The sequence below is a fragment of the Patiria miniata genome, unplaced genomic scaffold (assembly GCF_015706575.1).
Source record: "Patiria miniata isolate m_02_andy unplaced genomic scaffold, ASM1570657v1 HiC_scaffold_20, whole genome shotgun sequence".
NCBI lineage: Eukaryota > Metazoa > Echinodermata > Asteroidea > Valvatida > Asterinidae > Patiria > Patiria miniata.
Genome location: NW_024037059.1, coordinates 31698775 through 31721815, shown reverse-complemented (window position 1 = coordinate 31721815; position 23041 = coordinate 31698775). Strand labels below are relative to the sequence as shown.

At 38.1% G+C, this 23041-nt stretch overlaps 1 protein-coding gene across 8 annotated transcripts in view; it reads right to left on the bottom strand.

Moving 5' to 3' along the window:
• The window catches only part of LOC119728670 (probable 3',5'-cyclic phosphodiesterase pde-5), a 65358-nt gene that overhangs the window by 29807 nt on the left and 12510 nt on the right, over window positions 1-23041 (bottom strand). For all 8 annotated transcript variants that reach the window (XR_005271115.1, XR_005271114.1, XM_038200986.1 and 5 more), the window contains exons 2-11: window positions 21885-22166; window positions 21085-21174; window positions 20530-20733; window positions 19322-19353; window positions 6765-6929; window positions 3911-3942; window positions 3127-3226; window positions 1730-1820; window positions 536-600; window positions 39-89 (exon numbers count right to left, since the gene is read on the bottom strand). Coding sequence is in view for 6 of the 8 variants with exons in the window: in XM_038200986.1 (XP_038056914.1) it covers window positions 39-89; window positions 536-600; window positions 1730-1820; window positions 3127-3226; window positions 3911-3942; window positions 6765-6929; window positions 19322-19353; window positions 20530-20733; window positions 21085-21174; window positions 21885-22122 (1068 nt within the window). In the remaining 2 variants the exon portion in view is untranslated. The remainder of the gene's footprint in view (window positions 1-38; window positions 90-535; window positions 601-1729; window positions 1821-3126; window positions 3227-3910; window positions 3943-6764; window positions 6930-19321; window positions 19354-20529; window positions 20734-21084; window positions 21175-21884; window positions 22167-23041) is intronic.

Below are 23041 nucleotides of genomic sequence, written 5' to 3'. Positions count from 1 at the left end.
AACATTGGCTTAAATTGTATATATGGAAATGACATTACCTGAGCATAATGAACGGCGATACACCCCCATACCAGGAACGCACTGGCTGTCTGCATGGATACAAACACACACAATTATAAGAAAGCTGATATGAAAAACACCTAGAATCTGGTACCAAATATATACTAAGAATTTAGTTAGAGAACACGACTAAAACCCATCCTAAAACAATCATGCCTACAGTGATCCTACATGTCATGATGATGAGAATACCAGTGACAAGACTTGACCATTGCAGGTTTGCGATTTCTTTTCATTGCAACGAAAAGTTTATCTTTTACAGCATGCAAAGAAAAATTACTCTTTTAACTCTTAAGACAATGACAAATTTTATAATGTGCACAGAGAGTAAAGAGTAGTGGACTGAAAAGTGAAACCTTGTGTTTCTAAATGGGGTATCTGCTGCTTTATAGAAATGACAATGTTCTAAAACAAAAGTGTTCCTAACTATTTGCACATCTGAACAAGACATCTTGACTGCAGAGTATCCACTTACTTCTTGCGCATCCTCAGTGAATGAGCCATGCCCATGATTAGTGTCACGGTAGAACTCAATCACGCCTTCACACAATAACAAAATAAGAGCACAACTTGTTGAATGATGAAGCGTTTTACGTTAATGTGACCTGAATGTTGTAATAAGGGGACTATACATAGTGTAGAGGTAGTTTTATGTTTTAGTCTTTAGTGATCAGTAATGAAGACCAATACAGTGTGTCATATTATTAGGTAGGGCCTAGTACTTGGCAAAGAAGTCACTGCTACGCTTTGGGACCTTTTATAATCCAACTTTGAAAATGATGCATGCATTTCATCTATCCCTTGCAATTGGATCTATTGCTGTATTGATGCAGCTTTCCAGAGGTACCACATTTGCAAAGAAACGTTCATATTAAAATAGCTTTAAGACATCAATACCCAGCTTGTTTAATATATTCCACCAGGGACCCTAGCTGTTCCCTTTCTTTGTTCCTACTGTTTGGACCTCATGTTTCTTGCCACGTTTCATAACTTTGTATGTGAAAACTACCAAGGATTGAGTTCCAGCAGATCAGAAACTGCATCGCTGAATATGCATGCACCTGATTATGTTAAAGAGACACGCACAAATTGCTTGAATTGCCACTGCGTAGGAACGTTTATGACATAAAAGTTTTGCACATGACCAAGAGTGTTGCTTTGAACACTTTACATGCTTAAGTTAAGTTGAGCACTTAGTTAAGTGTGGTGCTTAGATCTTTCGTGAATACCAAATTAAGCACCCCACTTAAGTTAGCAGGGTGCTTAGATTTAAGTCTGACTTAAGTATTCTCTTAAGTTTGAGATTTGTGAATACGGCCCCAGGTCCTCAGTGTGTTCCTATGTCATTTGTTCTAAGTCCTCAGTCGTAAAGGATAACCAGTACACAACTAATTTCCTCATTTAGAGGCTGGATGGTATTGTGAAATCACATTACCCTGTGAAGTTAAAACACCCAAAAGAACTAAATGCAAGTTTCTTTTCTTATAATAATGGCATCGAGGCCACTTTATACTTAGCGTGATCCTGAATGGGAATGCTAGACATCATGTCAAGATTCACAAGAGCCAAACACATTTTGACTACAGCAAATTTCACTGCAAATGTTTTCAAACTTGCCTAACTTTCACATTCATGAGTAGTATGTACCGGCTTTAAGGCTTTTCCTTACCAACTAAATCCTCATTGGCTTGTAAAACTGGAAGAGCAAGAACAGCACTGGCTGTTACACCATCTGCTACCACTCCCTCAGGATAATCAGCCTAAACAAACAAATGAATTATCATTATTCACTACTATTTGTAAAAACAATATTGGAAGTAACACAAGGGGGATTTTTTTCTGACAAAACTGAGATTGACGATTCAAATCAAAGGAATTTTAAAGGCATTTAATAGGATCATTTGCATTTATCACAAAAGTAACTTAGCAAATTATTATCGAAAAGCTTATTTGGATTTAAGATCGTTGTGCATGGTTTCTCACAGTTTTCTCACTGTTTTCTCAAAAAGTGTAATATCCACTGAGCTGAAACTTCAACAGGTTGGGTTTTGAACTTTTGTCTTTGGATTTTGAGTAGTGTTATTATTGGAAACAAACAAAATGCATGAAAACAAGCACGAGTACACAATATGCTCTGGCCCAGTTTGGGAATGTCTCACTTCGTGTGCAAAATAGACGCGCATGCGCATCGATCAAAACAAAGCCGGTCTTCTTTCGGCAAGAGTGCATTTATATGACCATGGCATGGCATTTGGTCAATTTTTGTCCAATATTTTTGGTCAATTTTCAGGCACAGACAGACAGAGAGACCAACCGACCGACCACAAAGTGACATGTAGAAGCTCCTGCCAGAGCTTAAACAAATGATCCTTAAAGTTATGGCTTCAACATGAGCATCTAACATGGTCAGGTATCACATTAGACAGACATGTGATCACACCTTTTGTAAGATATTGTTGAGCCTCACAAAAATGTCTGGACATTTTGAGAAGTGGTAGGGGTAGCTGGACATCATTTGACACTAGTTCACTAAAGCTCTTCCCCCCCTTTTTTTTTGGGGGGGGGGGGGAATAGTCTTGGAGATACCAAGACTTAAAGGGGCATTACGTCCTGGAATGCACCCAATTGGGCTACAAAATAACATTATGTTAATTGGAGAGAGCATTTAAAGTAGGATATAAACGTCCACACAACCATCCTTTAAAAGCTGGGCGTTTTTTGTGTTATTCTTGCGAGAAGGAATATAAGAGGTCAAAATTCTGACTCTCAAAAATCGAGCTGTTGGGTGCTAGTCGTGAATCCTGCCGCACATGTTCCACCAGTGAATTGCATTCTGTGGACGTGCAAGAAACAACGTATGCGTATTCCTCAAAATGTCCATCGAGACAGAAGTAAACAACCAGGACTTTTTGTCTTTTCTCAGGAACAGTGCGACATTTGGTAAGTTTCCTCTCAACCAGAACTTTGAAGTAGGATGAGTATTAAAACAATCTAAAACAGATAAATCTCTGCGATTTCAGGACGTCATGCCCCTTTAAGTAAATGTTCTGTCAAGCTAAGCCTTACCGTACGTATCTCTGAGGTATTGACAGTGTGCAGGGAATGGGCTACATATCCCGCAATGGATTTGCCTTTTCCTATTGGCCAGGTAACACTCGGCTCCTCTCTGCACCAAAAAAAACAAACAGATCTTTGTAATAATATGTATATGTCACCCTTAGGAGACTATATCTAACAGGTTCTATATGTTCTTCAATCTGTAATTATAACTGTGAAGCTATTTTTGTACTTGGACACCTTGATTACTATTACATACAATGTGGCATCCACTATGAACCGATACATCAGCACAATGTTGTGAATTGTTTTTATTCTGTTAATTACAGCAATGAATTTGTCGTGATTCTGTGATTGATTGTTATGTATCCATTCTATTCTGTAATTTTATGTGATGTAAAAGCTGTGCATGAACATACAAACTGAAATTTGGTTGAGTGCTACATGTACATGTATTGGGTGAATGGTGTGAGGCAAAGGACGCAGGCATTATGACGCACACTGCTGTAATTACTGGAGCTCATTTGAAGCTAGGGGCACTATATTCCCTTTTTCTTATCTCTTTATTCATAATTATTTCATAAATGAAGGGAAGGGAATTAAAATGTAGTTATAAACTATTTGTGTTCATTCCCTTTTGGTTTATTTACTTTACAAAACAAACTTCTTGTGCTAGGGGCAACTTGGCAAGTTGTTGGCAAACACTTAGTACCAATCTTTCCAGAACACAGCGATAATTGGACTTTTTGGGAATTGGTTCTAATATCACCATAATGTGCCTGACATGACTTACCCCTTGTGTTCTGCACTGTACTCATAGAGTTCCTATCAAAACAAAGTGTAAGACATTAAATGACGTTCATAAAATAACTTTATCTACAGTTGAGACAAGACGTGTAGCTAAAACTAATAATGTGGAGTGTTATATTTTTAATGGCCGAGAAATAAAAAAAAAAAATTGTGTTTTGGGGTACATGATACCGGAAATGTTTACTTGACCATGGACATATTATCAATGGCTGCTGTTAAATTCAACAACTTTCAGATTTCAATCAGGCATGGTTCACACTCTCCTGTTTCCATTTTTCATTATCATCCCTCCCCCCCCCCCATTTCCCCTCTTTTGCTTGAACCCTGTTGACCTCCCCTTGAAACTGCACAGAGGGTTTGCCCTGATCATACAAAATAGGATTCCTAGTATACCGATTGTCAGTCACTTGCTTTTACTACCCTACATTTTGTAAATTTATCAGTGTTCTGTATTGCATTAAATGCAAGGCACCAGTATGCATTAAGTAAAAAGAGAAAGTAATGATCATGTGATATTGATGGGTACATTATAGGTAAGCATGCAAAAATATGCACATTGCTCATGGACAAACGATTTTGCCGACAGGACAATGATGTTACAGAGAAAACTGATTAATGGGGGTGTCACCCCCCCCCCCCACACCCCTCTAGCAAAGCCCGTGACTGAAGATTTTATATTTTTTTTCCATTTTTTTTTAGCCATGTTCACTTTCTGATGGAATTGCCCAGGTAATAAGTACACATATCCACCGAACAGGTGCTCACAGTGCAGTACATAATCATCAATATTTCTTCTTATTCAAACTTAGCATTTCACTAGTGTTGTTCATAATGTACAAGGCATCTTGAATGTCTGGTTATTTCATCTGCAATTCCCACTTTTGGTTTATACAGTATGTTCCAAAAAAAAGAGAGTCCATCTGACTGTTTTTAAAATAACTACAAAACCATCAAGTCAATTCTGAAAATTGTTGGTTGTGCAGATACTCCTAAGCCTCGGCCTCAACCCCTATGAGTTTCATTTAATTTCAGTCACGTATCACTGCACAATTGTCAATTGATCACAACAACATTTTTGGACACTGTGACCAAGCCTTAATCAATTAATCAATTTCAGTGTTGTATATGTAAGCTGTGTAAAATCCTGCATGTTGAGAAAAGAAGGCTGATGTGGTTTGGGATTGGAATCATTTGCCCTTGAGCATTAAACTGATGTCTGGCCATGATGACCGATAGCCAGGAAAATGATTCCAATCCCAACTGCAACCCTCTTCACAACATGCAGGATTTTACACAGCTTACATCACACAGTACTGAAATTGAACAAGGCAAGGAACTTGGTCGCAGTGTCCAAAAATGTTGTGATGAACTGACAATTGTGTAGTGATGCGTGACTGAAATTAAGTGAAACTCATAGGGGTTGAGGCCAAGGCTTAGGAGTATCTGCACAACCAAACATTTTCAAAATTGACTTCATGGTTTTGTAGTTATTTCAGAAATAGTCAGACGGAAACTTTTTTGGCACATACTGTATGCTAACCTAGGCCTCTCTGCTGAAATGTTTACTGCATCATACTACACAGTGAGAGCCATAGACTTGAAAACCTTTTGTTGGAACGAAAAACGTGAAAGTGAACAATAGGCACCTTCTTTCACTTACTAAAAATAAGTCAATCTTTCACAAATGTCAAAGTATCTGATATTTCTTTGGCCAGCCGGTTGCTAGGTTTTATCTTCCAAGTACCAAAAAACATGAACAACTAGCAGCGCACGCACCCATTGTTAGCGGATTAGCAGACGTGCTCAATGGTCTTGTGTTGGAATTGCTGGTCTTATATGATTTCATTGCCATATTGCTGGTCCATGCATGTTGAAGGATTTGAGACCATTATCGAACCGTTGTAAGTAGCTGACCTAATTGCCTAGCAAGGCTTAGCTGATACTTTGACATACGTGAGAGATTGATTCACCATGTTTTTTAATACCTGAAAGAAGTGCCTACTGTTCACTTTTCACATTTTTTGTTTTAACAAAAGGTTTTGACATCTTCAGGCCTCATGGTGCTATCTGATTTCAAGCAATAAATCAAACAAAATGAATAATAAGTCAGATTATTATTGATATCAGGTTTCCAGTGGTAAAAAAAAGAGTAAAAAGTACCCGGATGACTGCAATATTATGTCAGTAAAAGTACCCAGATGATTTTTGAAAAACATGTTTGATGTTGTCCTCATCTGGGCATTTTAACAAATTTCGCTAATTCCCGCTCAATGAAGAGTATAGAAAGTCCCAATTGTTAACACGCGCATTTGGTATTGTTTTGTCAACAAAATGGCAGCTTCGAGCAGCGCCAGATTCACTTCGGTCAGTGAGGAATTCAACAAAATTTAAGAACTGGAAACGCTGAAAATGCCTGGAAGGCGACCAAGATGACACAAGTAAATATTCTGTGAGTATATCTGTCCGAAAAGAGGCTACTGACGGATTTTGAGATGCTGGAAAGCTTCCACTAGCGGGCATTTTGTTCAAGTTAAATTAAGTACTACCGAGAAAGCAGTCAGCGATTTTTACAATACAGCAACGTGAATTTTGTTTCTTTCGGATCAAGTCAGCCTGATATAAATAATAATAACATTGGATGGCTTTTTTCAGGGGATCCAAAAAAATATTGTACGCGCCATAACAATAGTGGCAATATTGTTATAGCTTGTGCAATATTCTTGTATCTCCCTCAATGCCATCCAACATAAGTAATTTCATCCAAATTTGAAATGATCAAAATAAATTTAAATCCCTGAGGCAATGTGATATGATAAGAGAATGTAATATCTTCTTACTGTTCCTGTCTCAGTCAACAGATAGAGTGTGTATCCATCTGCCTGGATCTGTGTAGCCACACACTTGGCCATTTCCTGCAAGATGCGTACTCGACTAGCATAGTGCTGGACATCTTGGGTTAATTCATGCACCAACTTCTTCCTGTCGTGCAGTGTCACACCTTTCTGTAAAAAAAAAAAAAAAAAAAAAAAAAAACAACCTTGAATAATGTTCTTTAAATCTCTTCCAAATATGCCTATTCCAAGTAAAATGTTAATTTTCATCAGAGATCACTGCTGAGCACTGCAGTTGTTCTACAGTAACATGTACTAGCACTGACGACACATCATCTTGCATTCTGCAAGTATTTGCAACTATGCACGTATATTTTAACTCAGTAGATAGTAGCATCACGAAACCCAGATGTAAATTATAAAACATTTAATAAATACTTTCAAAGTTAAAGATCATGTGAAACGCCAATGTGTCCTCTTTCCAACGATACCTCAATTGTGTGTCTGTGGCCACGGATGACTAAGCATTCATTGTTATTCTGTCAAGTGTCAAAATCTGTACTGAGCCACGTTTTACCTGGCTCAGATTGCTGGCTGGTTTGTTATAAATGCAAAGGTTGAAATGGACTAGACTTCGTGCAGAGCTTTATGTAGAAAGAGGTGGTGGCAGCATTGAAGGCATTGGGCCATGAGGGGTTAACTTCAACAATGAGAGTGGTTAAATCACTGTGTCAAAATTGAATAAATTGTTTTGAAGAAAAGGATGTCTTCTTTCTTTAAATTAAGCCATTCCACAACGCCAGAATACCAGTTACTCTTTTGCACAAACTTGCACAGTGCAGGTTTTGACCCTTGACAGAAAAACAACGAATGCTCAGTCATCCCTGACAATAAACACACAACCGAGGTATCATTGAGAACAGAAAACACATTTGGCGTTTCACATGATCTTTAACTTATTTGAAAATATTTATTCGATTTTTTTATAATTTACAAGTTTACATCTGGCTTTCCTTTTGTTTTGGATACACCATGTACTACATTTTGCAAGAGTAAACAAACTGCAAGTCACATCTTTTCCGTTTTCTTATTCATGATAACAACTTTTATTCATACACTGCTTCCAAGGCATCAGCGACTCTCAACAGTCTTGTCACATGGATATCTTGACAACATTTCCAATATACTTTAGGCCTGGGCGACTAGTCGCGACTAGTTGGGATAAATAGCAGCGACTAGTCGCGACTAGTAACACATTATTTATCCAGTAATACGGCGCGTGTGCAATAAGCATTTGGTGCAGAAAACTCAAAACAACAGGCAGGTGCCGTGATTATTTAGCGGTTATTTGACAGAATTGATTATTATATTGTGTCAAGTAAAGGCAGATTGTAATGAATAAACATGATTTGTTCAATGAATATATTATGGAGTTACCATTTATAAGCAAACGTCATCTTTCTTTTCGCTTTCATGCATACTTTCCTATGAAATTCAGAAGCATTCTCCATCATGTCCATACTTTCCATGTGCAATTGGAACAGGGCCCTGCACATGAATAATGTATGGGTACTACAAAGCATTAAGGCTTTGGTGTGCTTCAAGGGAATGACGAATCGTATGTGTCTAAATATTGTTGTGAAATTACACAGACTTTATTACTCATTGATTATTGAATAATTGCTTATTGATTATTGGTAAATAATCCTCTGAATTACTTACGCAGCGATGACTTGTGCGTGCGCGCTTTGAGCACAGAGCACCTGCACAGACAATGCATTCCTGCTGCGCGTAAATCAAAGACGCATGTAGGCAGCGCGAACTTGTTTTGGTCGCACTAGCGCCCTCTTTTGACGGAGCACACACTACACGCTACCTTAAGTTATAGAATTACATGAACATGTATATCGTAAATATTATTATTACAATGTTTGACTCTTGATTCCATTGTAAACACTGTGTTAAATAAATACAGCTTACAAGACAGGAATTAGGGAGTTGTTGTTCGGATTCTGAAGCAGTCCGACCTGTGTCCGAGCGACAGTAATTATATAGTTGAAACATATAAATCCGAGTGATCGTTTCTCTTTGTATTCTCTGCGTTTCTCACGGACGAACTCACCACAATATCGTTCATTGTATAACCCCATTGTATTAGAAAACACACTTTTGCCATTTTTAATTACTTGGACTACAAATTTTCAGGCATGGATGACTAATGAATTTCAATACAAGTCAGGACTAATGTCAACAGTCACGACTAATGTCAGTAGTCGCGACTAGTCATGGCATAACGACTAGTCCACTATTTTGAAATTGATAGTTGCGACTACCAATGTTTTTTAGTATTGGTGACAAGTCGACTAGTCGCAAAGGCCTAAGATGCTTCTTTGTATATTAAGAGCGAGCAAGACAACTACAAAGTGTCAGAAAGTTGGAATTCCCTAATTTTACACCTTTTTGAAATTGTGTACTTCATGTAATTTGACGTGTAATTTCCAGGGATGTGAATATGCTGCGATTTTTATTTGCTGGTAATTTGAAGCCTATACAAAAATTGGAAAGGGTCAATGTATTATTTGTAATTTAAACAAATCTAATTAATTAATTTAAATCTTGTAATTGCAGGATGACTTAATACAAACCATGAAATTCTGGCAAATTTTTAGATGTGCCTAAAAACAGTCCTGATAATGTAAATGTCATTATTAATTATGCCAAGAGAAATTTAATCATGCCACGAGAAATTCAAAGAGCTACAAAAAGATGACAGGAAGAGGACAGAAAATGATGTATACAAGTCTCAAGACAAATGAACCCATATAAACTGTTGTCATGGCAACACTATCTAAGTAATTCATCCTTTAAGATGTGCGTCAAGAGCTACTATGGAAACTGAAATAGAAAACCAGTTCACTAGCCATGTAGACAGATGAATGAATCAGTCACGACATTGACATTGATGGTCAACTCAACAAATTAATTGCTATACCCTTCTATTGTTACTCACACATGCACGAACACGATGGCACGAACCGAACTGGGCAGGATTTGTGTCGATAAAACAGGACTGTAGGCTGTTGATAATAGGTCAGCGTACATGTAATTCCACAAAAGTGGAACTTATACACGTCAATTGTCCCAAAATGTATCATAAATATATTTTTCTAAACATAGTAAAGCTACAATCCATCATTTGCAGCTATTCAAAAAGTAACATAATTATTGTTGAAAAACATACTTGGTTGAACGATAGTAAGGGGACTAAACTCCCTGTGAAATTATTCTTTCTGGCAAGCTGTCATTTTGAAGAAATCAACGAAAGAAGGCCTTTCCAACTGTCTTAAGACGCACTGTTGGAAATTTCCGTTAGTAGTTCGTTTTTTAATTCCGCGAAGCGCGCGCAAGTGTTGACACGATGCACATGCGCGTGCAGTTGCTATAATTTGTCGGATCAGCGCGTGACATCGCGTAGCTGCAATCGGCTCAGTGAGAACGTGTCTCGAACGCTGAATTCGATCAGGCCCAATTCAAAACATGGTTCAGCAACTTTTGATTTGAAATCGAGATCCTAGAATGCTGTTTTTCTCGAAATATACAGCTGAAGCTGAGCTGAAACTTCATCAGGTTAGTTGTTCAGTACCCTTCTTTAGATTTTGAGCATGTTTGTTGCTTCAAACGAACAAAATGCACAAATTACAAATGATGGACTATACCTTTACAGACAAGGGGATTTTTTTTTTAATTGGGGGGGGGGGGGACCCAAACTGTCTTCCTACTCTTGTGGATTGAATTCAAGATCTTACACCGTGATTGACATGCCTCCATGAAATTAATAAAAGTATTTGTGATCACAAATTTTAAATAAAGACGTGCCTTTATAATACTGCACCTATTAACTCAAACTGCAAAAGAGCCACAATCGTTCATGAAATTATTCCTCTTTTAAATGTAATGTGTCCAACCACATTGTCTAATTCTTGCAATCACAGACATGTTTTTATATTGATTATGATTAAGGTTCAAACTTGTAATGTATGCTTAACATTTTGGGTTTCTATTTTGTTTCTGCAAATAATCCCAGCAGACTGTGCATTAACAAACATGACAAATAAGAAGAAAAAAAAATCACATTTTTTCTATGCCAGTTTGCTTGAATAATACAGGGTGTTTCAATAAAAAGGAAACCCAACTTTGAAGAACCAGTATAGACAGACTAAATGTTTAGGCCTACTGGCTATAAAACTGTTATCAACTGAAAGTGTAACTCTATGCTTTTCAATCATACCTTGTTTACATTTCCAGGGTCATGCATCACTGAGCGCCATTGTCATGAGATTTTGATGCAAAATTGCAGTTGGTTCACTTTCATGTCAAACACAATAGGCATGGTGTGCATGAGAATAAGTATTCAAGAAGAAGACACGAGTGCATAAAAACAAACCAAAAAACAAGTCGGGTTGGTTTCAAAACTGGATCTTATTGTTTGTCATGAATTTCTCGTTTTGACCAAGCCACGTTCAAAACAATGTGCCATTTTCCCGAGGATTAACATTCAAGCTATTTCACACATTTTCGTAACAATAGGCACACTGTGCCCAGTGGTTTTTTTTTATGAAAGTGAACCAACTGCATTTTTGCATTCAGTTTTCAAGACAATGATGCTCAGTGATGCATGACTCAGAAAACCTAAACACTGTATCATTGAAAAGCTTAGAGATTACACTTTCAGATGATACCAGTTTTATAGCCAGTAAATATATCGTCTGTCCATACTCGTTCTTTGAAGTTGGGTTTCCTTTTTTAGGAAACACCCTGTATATAGTAGTATGCTGAATGATTTAACTGTTACATGGTTTGTAATACATGATCTTAACTGGTTTAATTTACAAGACACAGTTCAATTGAAATGTAAGGGGCATTTTAACTACATGTAGTCATGTGTCTTCTACTTAAAAAACATAACTGTAGCCAACTTCACATCCAAGCAGAGACAAGACATGTACATAGATCTACATTGTGCATAGTCAACAAAACCTATCTTTAATTGTTTACTGATTACATGTATACATGCTCATAACTTTACATGCATAAGATATTCATTTCAGATTTACAAAAACATTTTCTCACCATACAGGTTGTATTCTTATTATAAATTTTTCAATGATCAATGCATGTGAACTGTTTTTCAATATTTCAGTGTACATGTATTCAACATAACCCATGGATGCTTCATCTACACTGACATCATTATACATTACAGCGTTCATTGATTTTCATTTTTATTTTCTGGATATAACCACTGGTCTGTGTCATGCCTGCGCTCAAATTCATTTCCTTAAAGCTCTAAGGTAAACACATCTGCACAGGTACGTGTACAATCCCAGTGAGTCTGTCATAGTAACAGTCACCATGGCAACAGGAATCAACACAGCAATGATAGGATTGTGGACTGATCATTTGGTAGTTGGTTGTAAAGGCTGCATAGGGTCTGTTATGATGAGGGAAATGGTGGCTGTCTGTAATTGTATAGACAGACTAATTAATATGTCTTCATTAACTGGCTAAAAATTGTTGAAATTGAAGAAACTTTGAGGGGGCTAGGATATTTTTTTAAATTAAATTATTTGTTGTCTTTTTTATTTATTTATTGATCAATTTATTTATTAATTTATAAATTAATTAATTATTTTATTTATTTGTTTATTTTTATAATTATTATATTACTAAATGTACCATTAGGGAGACACGTTATCGTAATTTCTTCGATTGGCACAGCCCCCCTTTAGAGGCAAAATTTTAGTGTCGCAATTAGGTTATATTTGTTGCTCGTGATCTAATTAGTAAAAATACCGAAATTCGTGGAAAAAGGACAAGGGAATATTGGGTTAGGGCATGTTTAAGTTGCAAAAAATTTTGTGCACAAGTCTATGGGAAAGTCTCCGTAATGGCCCATTCCCGGTAATAGTTATAATTATCATTATATAAAAAAAATCTTGTTAATGCACATCTCCTCCCTATGCATCCCAGAGTGCCCTCACTTTCATGTGTGAGGATTAAATATGTGTCCTTAAATGTACATTACAACAGAACATACATTTTGGTATATTATGGTGACACAAAATATTCAAGACAAATTAGAAATTTAAGGGAAGTTTTGACGTTTCAAATATTCAAATTTGAACACCAAATGGACTGCTTATATGAAGAGTTGTTGACTGGCATAAAGTTCTGTGCATTGGCAATGAGCAGGCATGCAACTGGGAATTTAGAGAACAAACGAGGAAATTCCAAACCACACAAGATTTTGTACAGTATTTTTCAGTAATGGGATTCATGAGAAGTAAAAAACAAGGAAATCAGTGGATTCCAGGAAAAGTTGCATGCCTGAATGAGGACCATGTTACATGCCTAGCTAGTGGCGTGGCACAATGAAAATGAACAACTAAAATATATATTTATTTAATTCCCAGACTCTTTTTTACAATGATTTATTAAAACTCATACTTGTGGCATGCAAATTCTAGCAGGAAATCAATTACAAGGTCACAAAGGCTGTGCTTTCACTCATATTTGACAAGTATAAACAGAAGACAGTAGACATGTGTTAATTGAATTTATGCTAGCTTTACAGCAGCGGCAATATTTGAATGCAATTCTACACTCTGGACCACTGTATAACATCACCCCTAAGCCCTTGCATATTGTATTTTAGAAAGATCTCAAATGCTTTGATTGAGTTTTGTGACAAGCAGCTGCGTAGCGGCAGAGTCTAATGGCTCGTCTTTGTCCTTTGTTTTCAATGAATTTTTAATGCTGACAATATTTCGCTGAGAAAAATGACAAGGGAGTAGAAAGTGGTCCATACAAAATTAACAAAAAATACGGAATAATTAAAATGGAACTGCCAAGGTTAAAACGTGCCATTGTATGAAAGCCAGCCAGGCATGGATCTGAATACATGGGACACATTCACACAAGGAAGCTTTTAACACTTAACACTGATGGACATTTTCATAAAACACTTTCCTTCAATTTGATTATACTGAAAATCAAATGAATTATATACAAGGAAAAAGCATAAGATGTCCTTGGTCATTGTGTGCCGAGCTTTTGTGATTTAAGGATGAAGGTATATTTCATAATTTTGATATTTTTTTTTCAAACAGGAACAATTCCCTACATGACAGTTGTAGTGAAAAATATATTTAAAAAAATACATTAAAAAATTTATTTGATTTTAAGATTTTGCAAAATAAAAAAAGTTGAGCCTTTTTTCCACGTAAAATCAATAATATACACATGTACAGTATGAGAAGAGCCAGAGGGACAACAAATCAACTCAATTGACACTATTTTAAACCTCTCAAGAGTGATGTTGCCCAAGACCACACCTACATGAACATGTACATGTAGTTTACCTGTCAATATCTCCAAGGCATTCAATCTTACTGAGAGCTACAGGCCTGTGTGTTTCATTGTAAAAAGAACACGGGGCTTTTCTGTGTTCATAAATAGGTGACAAAATGGTCTTGCAAAGGGTGTTATAAATAATCAAAAATACAGAAAAGAATGCCACAGCAGGACACTATTATATTTACTGGAGCACATCCCCACTTTTTGCTTGACCGGTAGATTGATGTCATTTGCATGTCTTTTCAAATTTTGAATTTGATTATTCTAACAGTAGTCTAAATACGGATCCTCTACACAAGGATAAACGTCTCCCCCAAATCTCAGGGTTGTAGTACTCGTACTCGGTACTCGGTACTCGTACTCGAGTACTTCTCGAGTACTTTTTTTGGAGTACTCGTACTCGTACTCGAATGTCAAAGTACTCGTACTCGATATGACGGTACTCCTACACGAGCAGCACAGTACTCGTACTCGCACATGTCGAAATTGTACTCGATCATCAAACTCCTGGTACTCGAATAACAGTACTCGATAAAACAAAGTACTCGTACTCGAATAGAGGTACTCGATAAAAACAAAATGGTATATCACTTACGTTACCACGGCCTTATTTTATCGATTTTTCAGTTTCAAATGGTCGACTGCGGAGAAGTCGAGATTTTCTCTACTCTAAGCATGTCCGGACAAACACAATGAACAGCTAGCCGTGACTGGGTCTGTATGTAGGTCTGACTGGGCCTGGTCCAATTACGCACAATGAACCATTTGCCATATGTGGGCACAATGGCCAATCATTGTACACACTGTACTCCAAGGTGCTCCTCAAATGGTTGAACGATTAACTTGGGTGATTGGAGCATAAAGCCGTTTTCTGAACCCCGGATTCGGTCCTATAATACGGGTCCAGCCCCATTGCCAATCTGCATGAATGGAGAAAGAGACACAGCCGAAGCCGAGGTTTGAAGAACGGCCCCTAGTCTGGTTACAGCAACAGGTCCACAGCGGCCTAGCCTTGAATGGAGGCCTAGGAATGGGAAGCAGACTAAATGCGTAGACACCAAGCAAACGCGAATCTGCTGGTGTTTTTTTTCATGCAAGTTGTTCGCTTACGCTTGCCTGTGTGGTACTTTTCAGTATTTTGCACCCAATTTGTACGTTGTCTGTGCAAAGAACCCCAAAATACATGTATCATGTCGTCTGTGTCCACTGTTGTGAAGTTTGGGTTCAAGGATCACAGGGAATTTGTCCAAAATGGTGTGAAACGCCACATTGCAGCGTGCATGTTGCGTGCTGTTAGCATATCAGAAACATATGGGACAACTTCGAACTTCATCAAGCGTCAATTTTATTAAATGACAGTTGACCTAAACATTCATGTGATGTCTGTATCTCAGCTGTGTAGCATTTCCTTGGAACATACAGTTACATTGATTTGAAACTGCTGTTGCCGATTTGAAAAATATTTTCATTTCTAATAATTGAAAAAGCTTACAAAGACGAACCCTAGTTCGTATCACAAGTGATTTTAGGCTTCATGCACAATGTACCCGGTGCCGTATTTGGAAATACAAGTACATGTACTCGTACTCGGAATACAAGTACTCGTACTCGTACTCGAAAATACAAGTACTCGTACTTGGACGTTCAAGTACTCGTACTCGTACTCGGACGTTCAAGTACTCGTACTCGGAGACATTTTCTTGTACTCGGAAGCACAATTACTTGTACTCGTACTCCGCAACCTAGGTACTCGGCAGTACTCGGCAAAAAGTGCTCGACTACAACACTGCCAAATTTCTGGTTAGATGCATGATACGGCACTTGCGCGTCGTGCGTTCGCGTGCGAGACTCGGCACGAGACTGCAGTCTTTCAGTGGTCAAATTTCAGACAGGACACCAGCTTTTGGCGATCATGGCGCACGCATTGTTCTACCTGTTCTATGCGTTGTTATATGCGCGGATGCGGCATATCACGCATGTAGATAATCCGTTCCCTACATTTTGTACACAAGCTCAGATGAGTCGTTTTTCCTTCTAAAATTATCTAAATTTGTATCAATAGTGGGTAAAATCGTACAAAAATCACATGATGACACCTTCATTACATTAATTCTTGATTAAAGGCTATCTTAGCTTCGTTCTTGAGTCAAAGAAGTGAAAATATTGCCATAAAGAAAAATAGGTAAAAATTGTAATTTGAGAAAACCCTTACAAACTCACAAAAAAAAGTGATGAGGTCGTCTTGGCATGCATCAGTCTGTATTTAGCATGTACAGAACACTTTGTTTGTTCTCACTAGCGCTTATCACCACTTGAAGTCTTGTATGATGACATGCTACCGTCATACTTCATGTTGGTACCAGAGTGCAGGGGCGTAGCACGCTCATTTTTATTGGGGGGGAATTTTTGAAAAGGGCACTTGTACATCCGTTGTGAAATGTAGACAGGTTTTTTTTTCTCCGGACACTTGGCCTCCGTAAAATAAAAAAAAGGGGGGGGGGGTCTGGAACCATCTGTCGATGGGGGTGCTGTTCAAAACCGACAATTATGCACACAAAGGGCCAATATATGGTGCTTTTCAGGGGGGTAATTCATGTCCGAAATTCTGAAAAAAGGGACCCAAAACGGCAGATGCCACAAAAAAAGGGCACCAGTTCTTTTTGGAAAAAGGCACTAGTTCAGAAAAAAAAAGGGGCACTTCGTAAAAAAAAAAGCACTCTTTACAAATTATTGGGGGGGGGGGGGGTAAGCCCGTTGAAAAAAGGGCAGTTGAATGGAAAAAGGCAGTCTTTACAAAATATTGGGGGTAAATACCCCCCCCCCCCCACACGTAGGCTACGCCTATGGAGTGCCAGCCGAGTGTCATCTCTCTACCTACCCGGTCAGTGCTATCGTATAGGATTACCCAAATCGTGTAAACCAGATGCATGGAAAGACTTCCAGCGATTTGCCATTCTGAATCCATTGATTAGAATTGACGTATCGCTGTTTGCAAGCGAGCCATGCCCCTTAGACAGCCCTATGGCATTTTGTACGTTAACTTTTGTTTGTCTCAGATTTTGCGCATTCCCCGTCCATTTGTATATCATGTAATTTGACAATATTTCACAAGCTGCATTGACGCGATTCTAACGCGATAAGTTGTGTGGGCTCTGACTTGGACTGTTGTGGAACCACCTTTACACTGTGTGCACATCTGTATTATATATCCAAGCTACATACTACATGTACATGAAGTAAGCATTTTTGCTTGCTAGATACTAAATATTAATGGATGACATCATCACTATGTCACTTCACATTAACACTTTCTTAATTGTTTTCCACATGCTAGGATTTTTACAGGACACATCATACAGGGGGCTGGCAAGTAGTCATGTTACATTATACATTGCTGCCACGGATTCTGCAATTTAATAGATTAAGAACTGCTCAAGTGATTTGTGATCACTGAAAAGACCCTAGGGAGTATGATGAAAATGCATGACAAAACGAATGTGCTCAATCAAATGCTACAGAGTGCATGTAACACCTCAACAGTGAATGCGTTGACTCGTTGTCTGAGCAGTCTTTTTTTCTTCAGACACTTGGGATCAGGTTGGCAAAGTGGTACTTTCAACACCTTCTACCGCTGGGACATCAAATTCCACCTGGGCGAGCATGTGGATTGGGTCTTCAGTCCCTACCTGCAAAGTCACTCCAGGGTTTTCCTCCCACCTCTTAATCTGTAATTTCCTTCCCTATCTTTCTAGGCTTCCCACTGGAAGTACAACATGTAAGTCGAAAGACTTTAATATGGCCATCCTGGCTAATTGACTATAATAATAATTCATAAATACCAAAGACAGTTTACACATTCCTATATTTACCCATTCCTATATTTACCCATTCCTATATTGGTTTTAAACACTTTTTTTCCTGTTTCACATGAGATTTGGACTTTGAAATATGGTCCATTTTACTCTTTTATTGGGTGAACCCTCACAATTATCTTCACTTAGGCATGTGCAATACTACCAGTGAGTGAGTCCGTATTTCACAGTCCTAAATTCACACTAGACCGGCACTGCTGCGTTCTGCGGCACATCGTGCAGTATGCGTCATGGGCGTGCCGATCTCCACACAAGGACATTTTTAGTACTACTCGCGCGAGGCACATACCATAAACATAGCTAGAGGGGTGTTTCACAAAACATGGAGTCAAATTGTTTAACATAATTTTTGGAAATTTATAATTTTTGAGTTTTTTTTTTTACTTTTTGGCCAAAAGTTATTGAATGGGAATATATCTGTGCTTGGCCGGTATTAAACAAGTGTCGTTTAACACTGGCTCAGGGCCTGGACGTGGAGAGTGGCCCGAGCTGAAGGCCAAGCACACATTTATTCCCATAGTAAACATTGGTCACAGTGTTTGACATTTAATGTCTCAAATGATGATCCATTGTCTGAAATGTGAACCCTCACTATTCCTGTTTCAGATATTTTGTCAAAAAAAAAAAAAATCTGACATTCTTGATTCATGTTACGGGCGTTAAGTTGGATCTCTATGTTCTTTTGAGTACTCACCTACATGTAGAATCATTCAAACTATGAATGATGTATTTATATAATCTTAACCAAAAACCGACTTGATCCAAACCACGGTCAGGTTCGTGTTTGCACAACATTAATATGCATCAAAATTTTAAATCTGAAACTTCTGGGCAGAGGCTTGGAATGTGACTGGGTCCTGCAAAGGGCCTATGATAACTGGTTTATTATGCTTACCGACAGCTAACAACAGTAGCAGTAAATCCTCATAATGTTTGGATTCTCTGACAAACCACCAAACCACTGTTTGCACAAAAATCTCCGAAGCAAACCCAAATCAAACCAAAACAAAACCAACTTGAAGGTTTATTTTCAGCACTATGATATTAAGGAGCAGGTTATTGCAGGCCTTACTTTAATTAAATACTTCTATTCCCTGGTGTAAACAATGATACCTTGATGATTTAAACAAAACAATACCCTTCCAAACTTTAATCAATGTCAAAGTACATGTATGAGAAAAAAAATATTCTCATTCATTTCAAACACTTATTGCGTATTCATTTAAAACCTGGCAAAAAAAAGATAAATCGGCTCAAAGTTCTACTCCTCCTTACCTTCCAATGATGAGGCTTGGGCGAAGGCGGACCTGAATATATACACACAAGAGGCAAGAGGGACATTAAATCGCTAGGTGAAACCTTGGAAGGAAAAAACCAACAGGAAATCCTCAGTCTATAGCTGGCAGGCAAGCATGAAATGTGGAAATTGCTAGGCAGGTGGTATTTGCGTGGTCAAGTGCTGCCAGGAAATGAATCCATAATACCAACACTAGACCAGTCAATACCACAATAGTATCATAACAGTGGAAATAATAGAATATGGCCAAGTGTCAGTCCAATTACATTAAATGCCATGAATATAGTAATCTAGATAGACCTAAACCTTAGGCTTGTTATTGTTTGTATATTTTTTCAGTGATTTGATTATGTATGTAGAGGCATCGGTACATGCATGTGACATGTACCGGTACATGCTCCTCTGGCTTACATTGTGTCGTACTTGTGAAGGAATGGTGTATCACATGTACATATCTTTCATTAAAAGTGTAAGAATCTAAAACAATTTCAAAGATTTTTACAAACTGAATCCAATCTATTCATGTGCAATTAAACTTAATACCTAAGTACATACTTCTAACATGTAACATAATAGCAGTAATGCAGTATTTGTCAACAAGTATTGTTATACCTCTGTCTTGAATATTGTATTTTCATTGGCCTAGAACGATCACGTTAGGTTTATAGAAAGTCATGGCACACTCCCTGTGGGATATCACGTACGTGATATTACTTTGTACGTACGGTACGTATGGTGTGGAACGCTTGTATCGTTGGTACCCACGCTATTTTCACCATGTTTTCACACATGAGTGGGAGCAGCGAACTAGCAGACGATCAGCTGTTTCAAGCACGCGACATGAGTTGACGTTCGATTGTCATGATTTTTGTGTTTCCTGCTGTTTGTTTTCGTGATTTTTACATCAAAATCCAAGGAATCCAAGACAGAGGTATAACAAAACAATTCTTGACTGCTGTGATGTGGAATATGACGTTTTGAATACCCTCGGGCCGCATAGCTTGCGCCCCTCTGGTGTTCAATACGTCATATCCCATATCACAGCAGTCAACAATTGTTAACTGTCTCATCTGTGGCTAGATGGAGACTATTAAAAGCTGAAAGAAACCAAGCCCCTCCTGTTCAACTGGTTTCACGGTTAAAGGCGATGGTATATGAGCACTGAAAATGTGTCTATCCAGCTTACCGGTGCCTTGACTGGAGCCACTCTTGCCAGAATTCTCCCGTGACATGCTTCTGGATCTGCTATAGGTGACCTTGTGCTTCTGAGCACGAACTTGTCCCGTCCATCGCTCCAGTATGTCATAGTCAACATGGCTCAAGACATAATCCTCCAAAAAGGCAGGGTTTTCATTCAGGTAACTACGCACCTGCTCTTGGAGAATATGATCTGGTTGCAAACATGAATAATGTAACACAAATTATTAGAACCTTCCAAATTAATAAGGAATATATGATTTGTAAATGTATGTAGGTGCTTGTCATGTATTCCGTTTTCTATCCTGTTGGAAAAGCTTTTTTGAGTATTATATTTAAATGCAAAGCCTTTACAATGATACAATGTCTACTATACAGTACCTACTTGTACGGTCATGACGGTGGGAAACTTTTTTTTAAATGTACAATACAATGTGACTGAAAATATTATCATCACTTCATGATTGACAAAGTCACAGTAATAATGCATTGAGTGCTTTGCAGTTGTAACCTCCGAACAATCCTGTTTTGCTGTGATTTTTACCTGGTAAAACTTCAATGGATTCACTGAATGAAGGATGTGTGAGGACAGCGCGATGTCGACCAATACCGTTACTTAGGGTGGATGACTGCCCTAGTGTCAACAAGAAGAAAAAGAAGAATGTTAGCTTGAAGATGTTAACCTGTGTGCAGTGTGCAGTACTGATGTTAAGACAGGCACGCAAAAGAGCTAGACAAAAGCTCCACATAGACTTTTTACGGATAAATAACAAAAAAGTAATAGCTTATTTACCCTAACCCCTCGGCTATTTTTACTAGAAAGTATCCTGAATCTGCCAAAATCCATCAAGTTTGTCTTGCAAAAAAATGTTGGTGTCCTGAGTCCATCAGAATCCACCAGTGTAGTACACAATGTACATCTCGTACACACCAAACATATAGCCAAGGACTTAAACTGTTGAGATCCTGAATCCATCAAAGTCCCCCAATGCAACTGCTCATAATGGAAGTATCCTGAATACGTCAAAATACTATAAAACAGGGGTATGGATTTTGATGGATTCAGGTACATTAGGGCAAGGCCAAAAATAAAAAGTCTCTGGTTTCTGGTTTGGAGCTTGCCAGTTTTTGTATCAATTTCCAACCCACGTTGGAAATTGATATGAAAATACCACTTTCTTGAAAATGACAGCGCACCGGATGCCATGATTTTACAGGATGCTTTAGACTGTCATTCACTAACAGTCCAGTAAGGTATTTCATAATAATTTGGTAGTTTTCTGTTTTGATGTTTGCAAATCTGTACATGTATATTCCCTTTAAACCTTGTCAAGTAATACTTACCAGTGACTATCATGCGATCATGGTTAGATCGTGCGATCCCATAACCATAATGTCCTTGGATGTGTGCATACTTTCCTCCAGTAGTGTGACTAGGTGGGCTAGGACCCAGGTAGACAGAGTGGCCTTTGCTTGAAGCATGAGGACTGGTGGTGGCTGGACTGCGTTTGTGGGCTGGTAGAGGGGGTAGTCTCCTGCTCGCTGCCTGCTTGCTGGGACCAGACATCCTCTGCCTATTCATTGGTGCCAATTGGTGATAATCATCACAGTGACTTCAAAATAAAACTGTCAGGAAAAATACACCACCACAATGTTACTTTCGAAAATGGTTATGCATCAAGCAGATACTACCGCGTTACAATACAGGTTGAGTAAAAAAAACAGGAAACCCAAATGTCGGGACCATTGTTTTAGTAAAGTTCTGTATGTACCGGTAGCGCTTTCAGAATCTAAAATAGGAAAGCCCAAATCATAAGCTTTCTTTTAGTACAAATATAATTCAAATCACTCATGTAATTTTCAAATTACAGAATTTTAAACATAAACACCGTTTTAAAGCTCTGTTCACGGATCACATAAAGGTAAGTGTTCTTTCAGCAAAATGCTAACAAATCTCATAGCGATCTGTGTGAATTGTTTTTGTTTTGCTGAAAGAACATCCGTGGACAGAATTTTACAACGGTGGTTGTGTTTAAAATTCCACAACTTAAAAAGTACATGAATGATTTGAATGACTGTACTAAAAGAAAGCTTATGAATTGAGCATTCATATCCTAGATTTTGAACACAGTACATGCAGAACATCACGAAAACAATACTCCCGACATTTAGGTTTCTTTTTTTTCTTTTTTACTCACCCTGTATACAGTGTAGCACCTTATCATAAAGAAGTCCCAAGCTGGTGTACGTACATGTGCATCATGCAGAAAACAATATCAAAAGTAAAGAATAAAATGAAATCCCCTTTAAAGTGACTACGCATATTGTTCATGAACGTACCGGTACTTGCATAAGACATGCCTCTACAACAAGAGCATGTAGAGGCATCCAGCATCTTAGCCTGTATGACATCAACCAGCACAGTGCCTTTGTATGTATGGCACGCTACCTATTATGACCGTCAATATACAATGTATACCATTGAAGATTCACTCAATCGC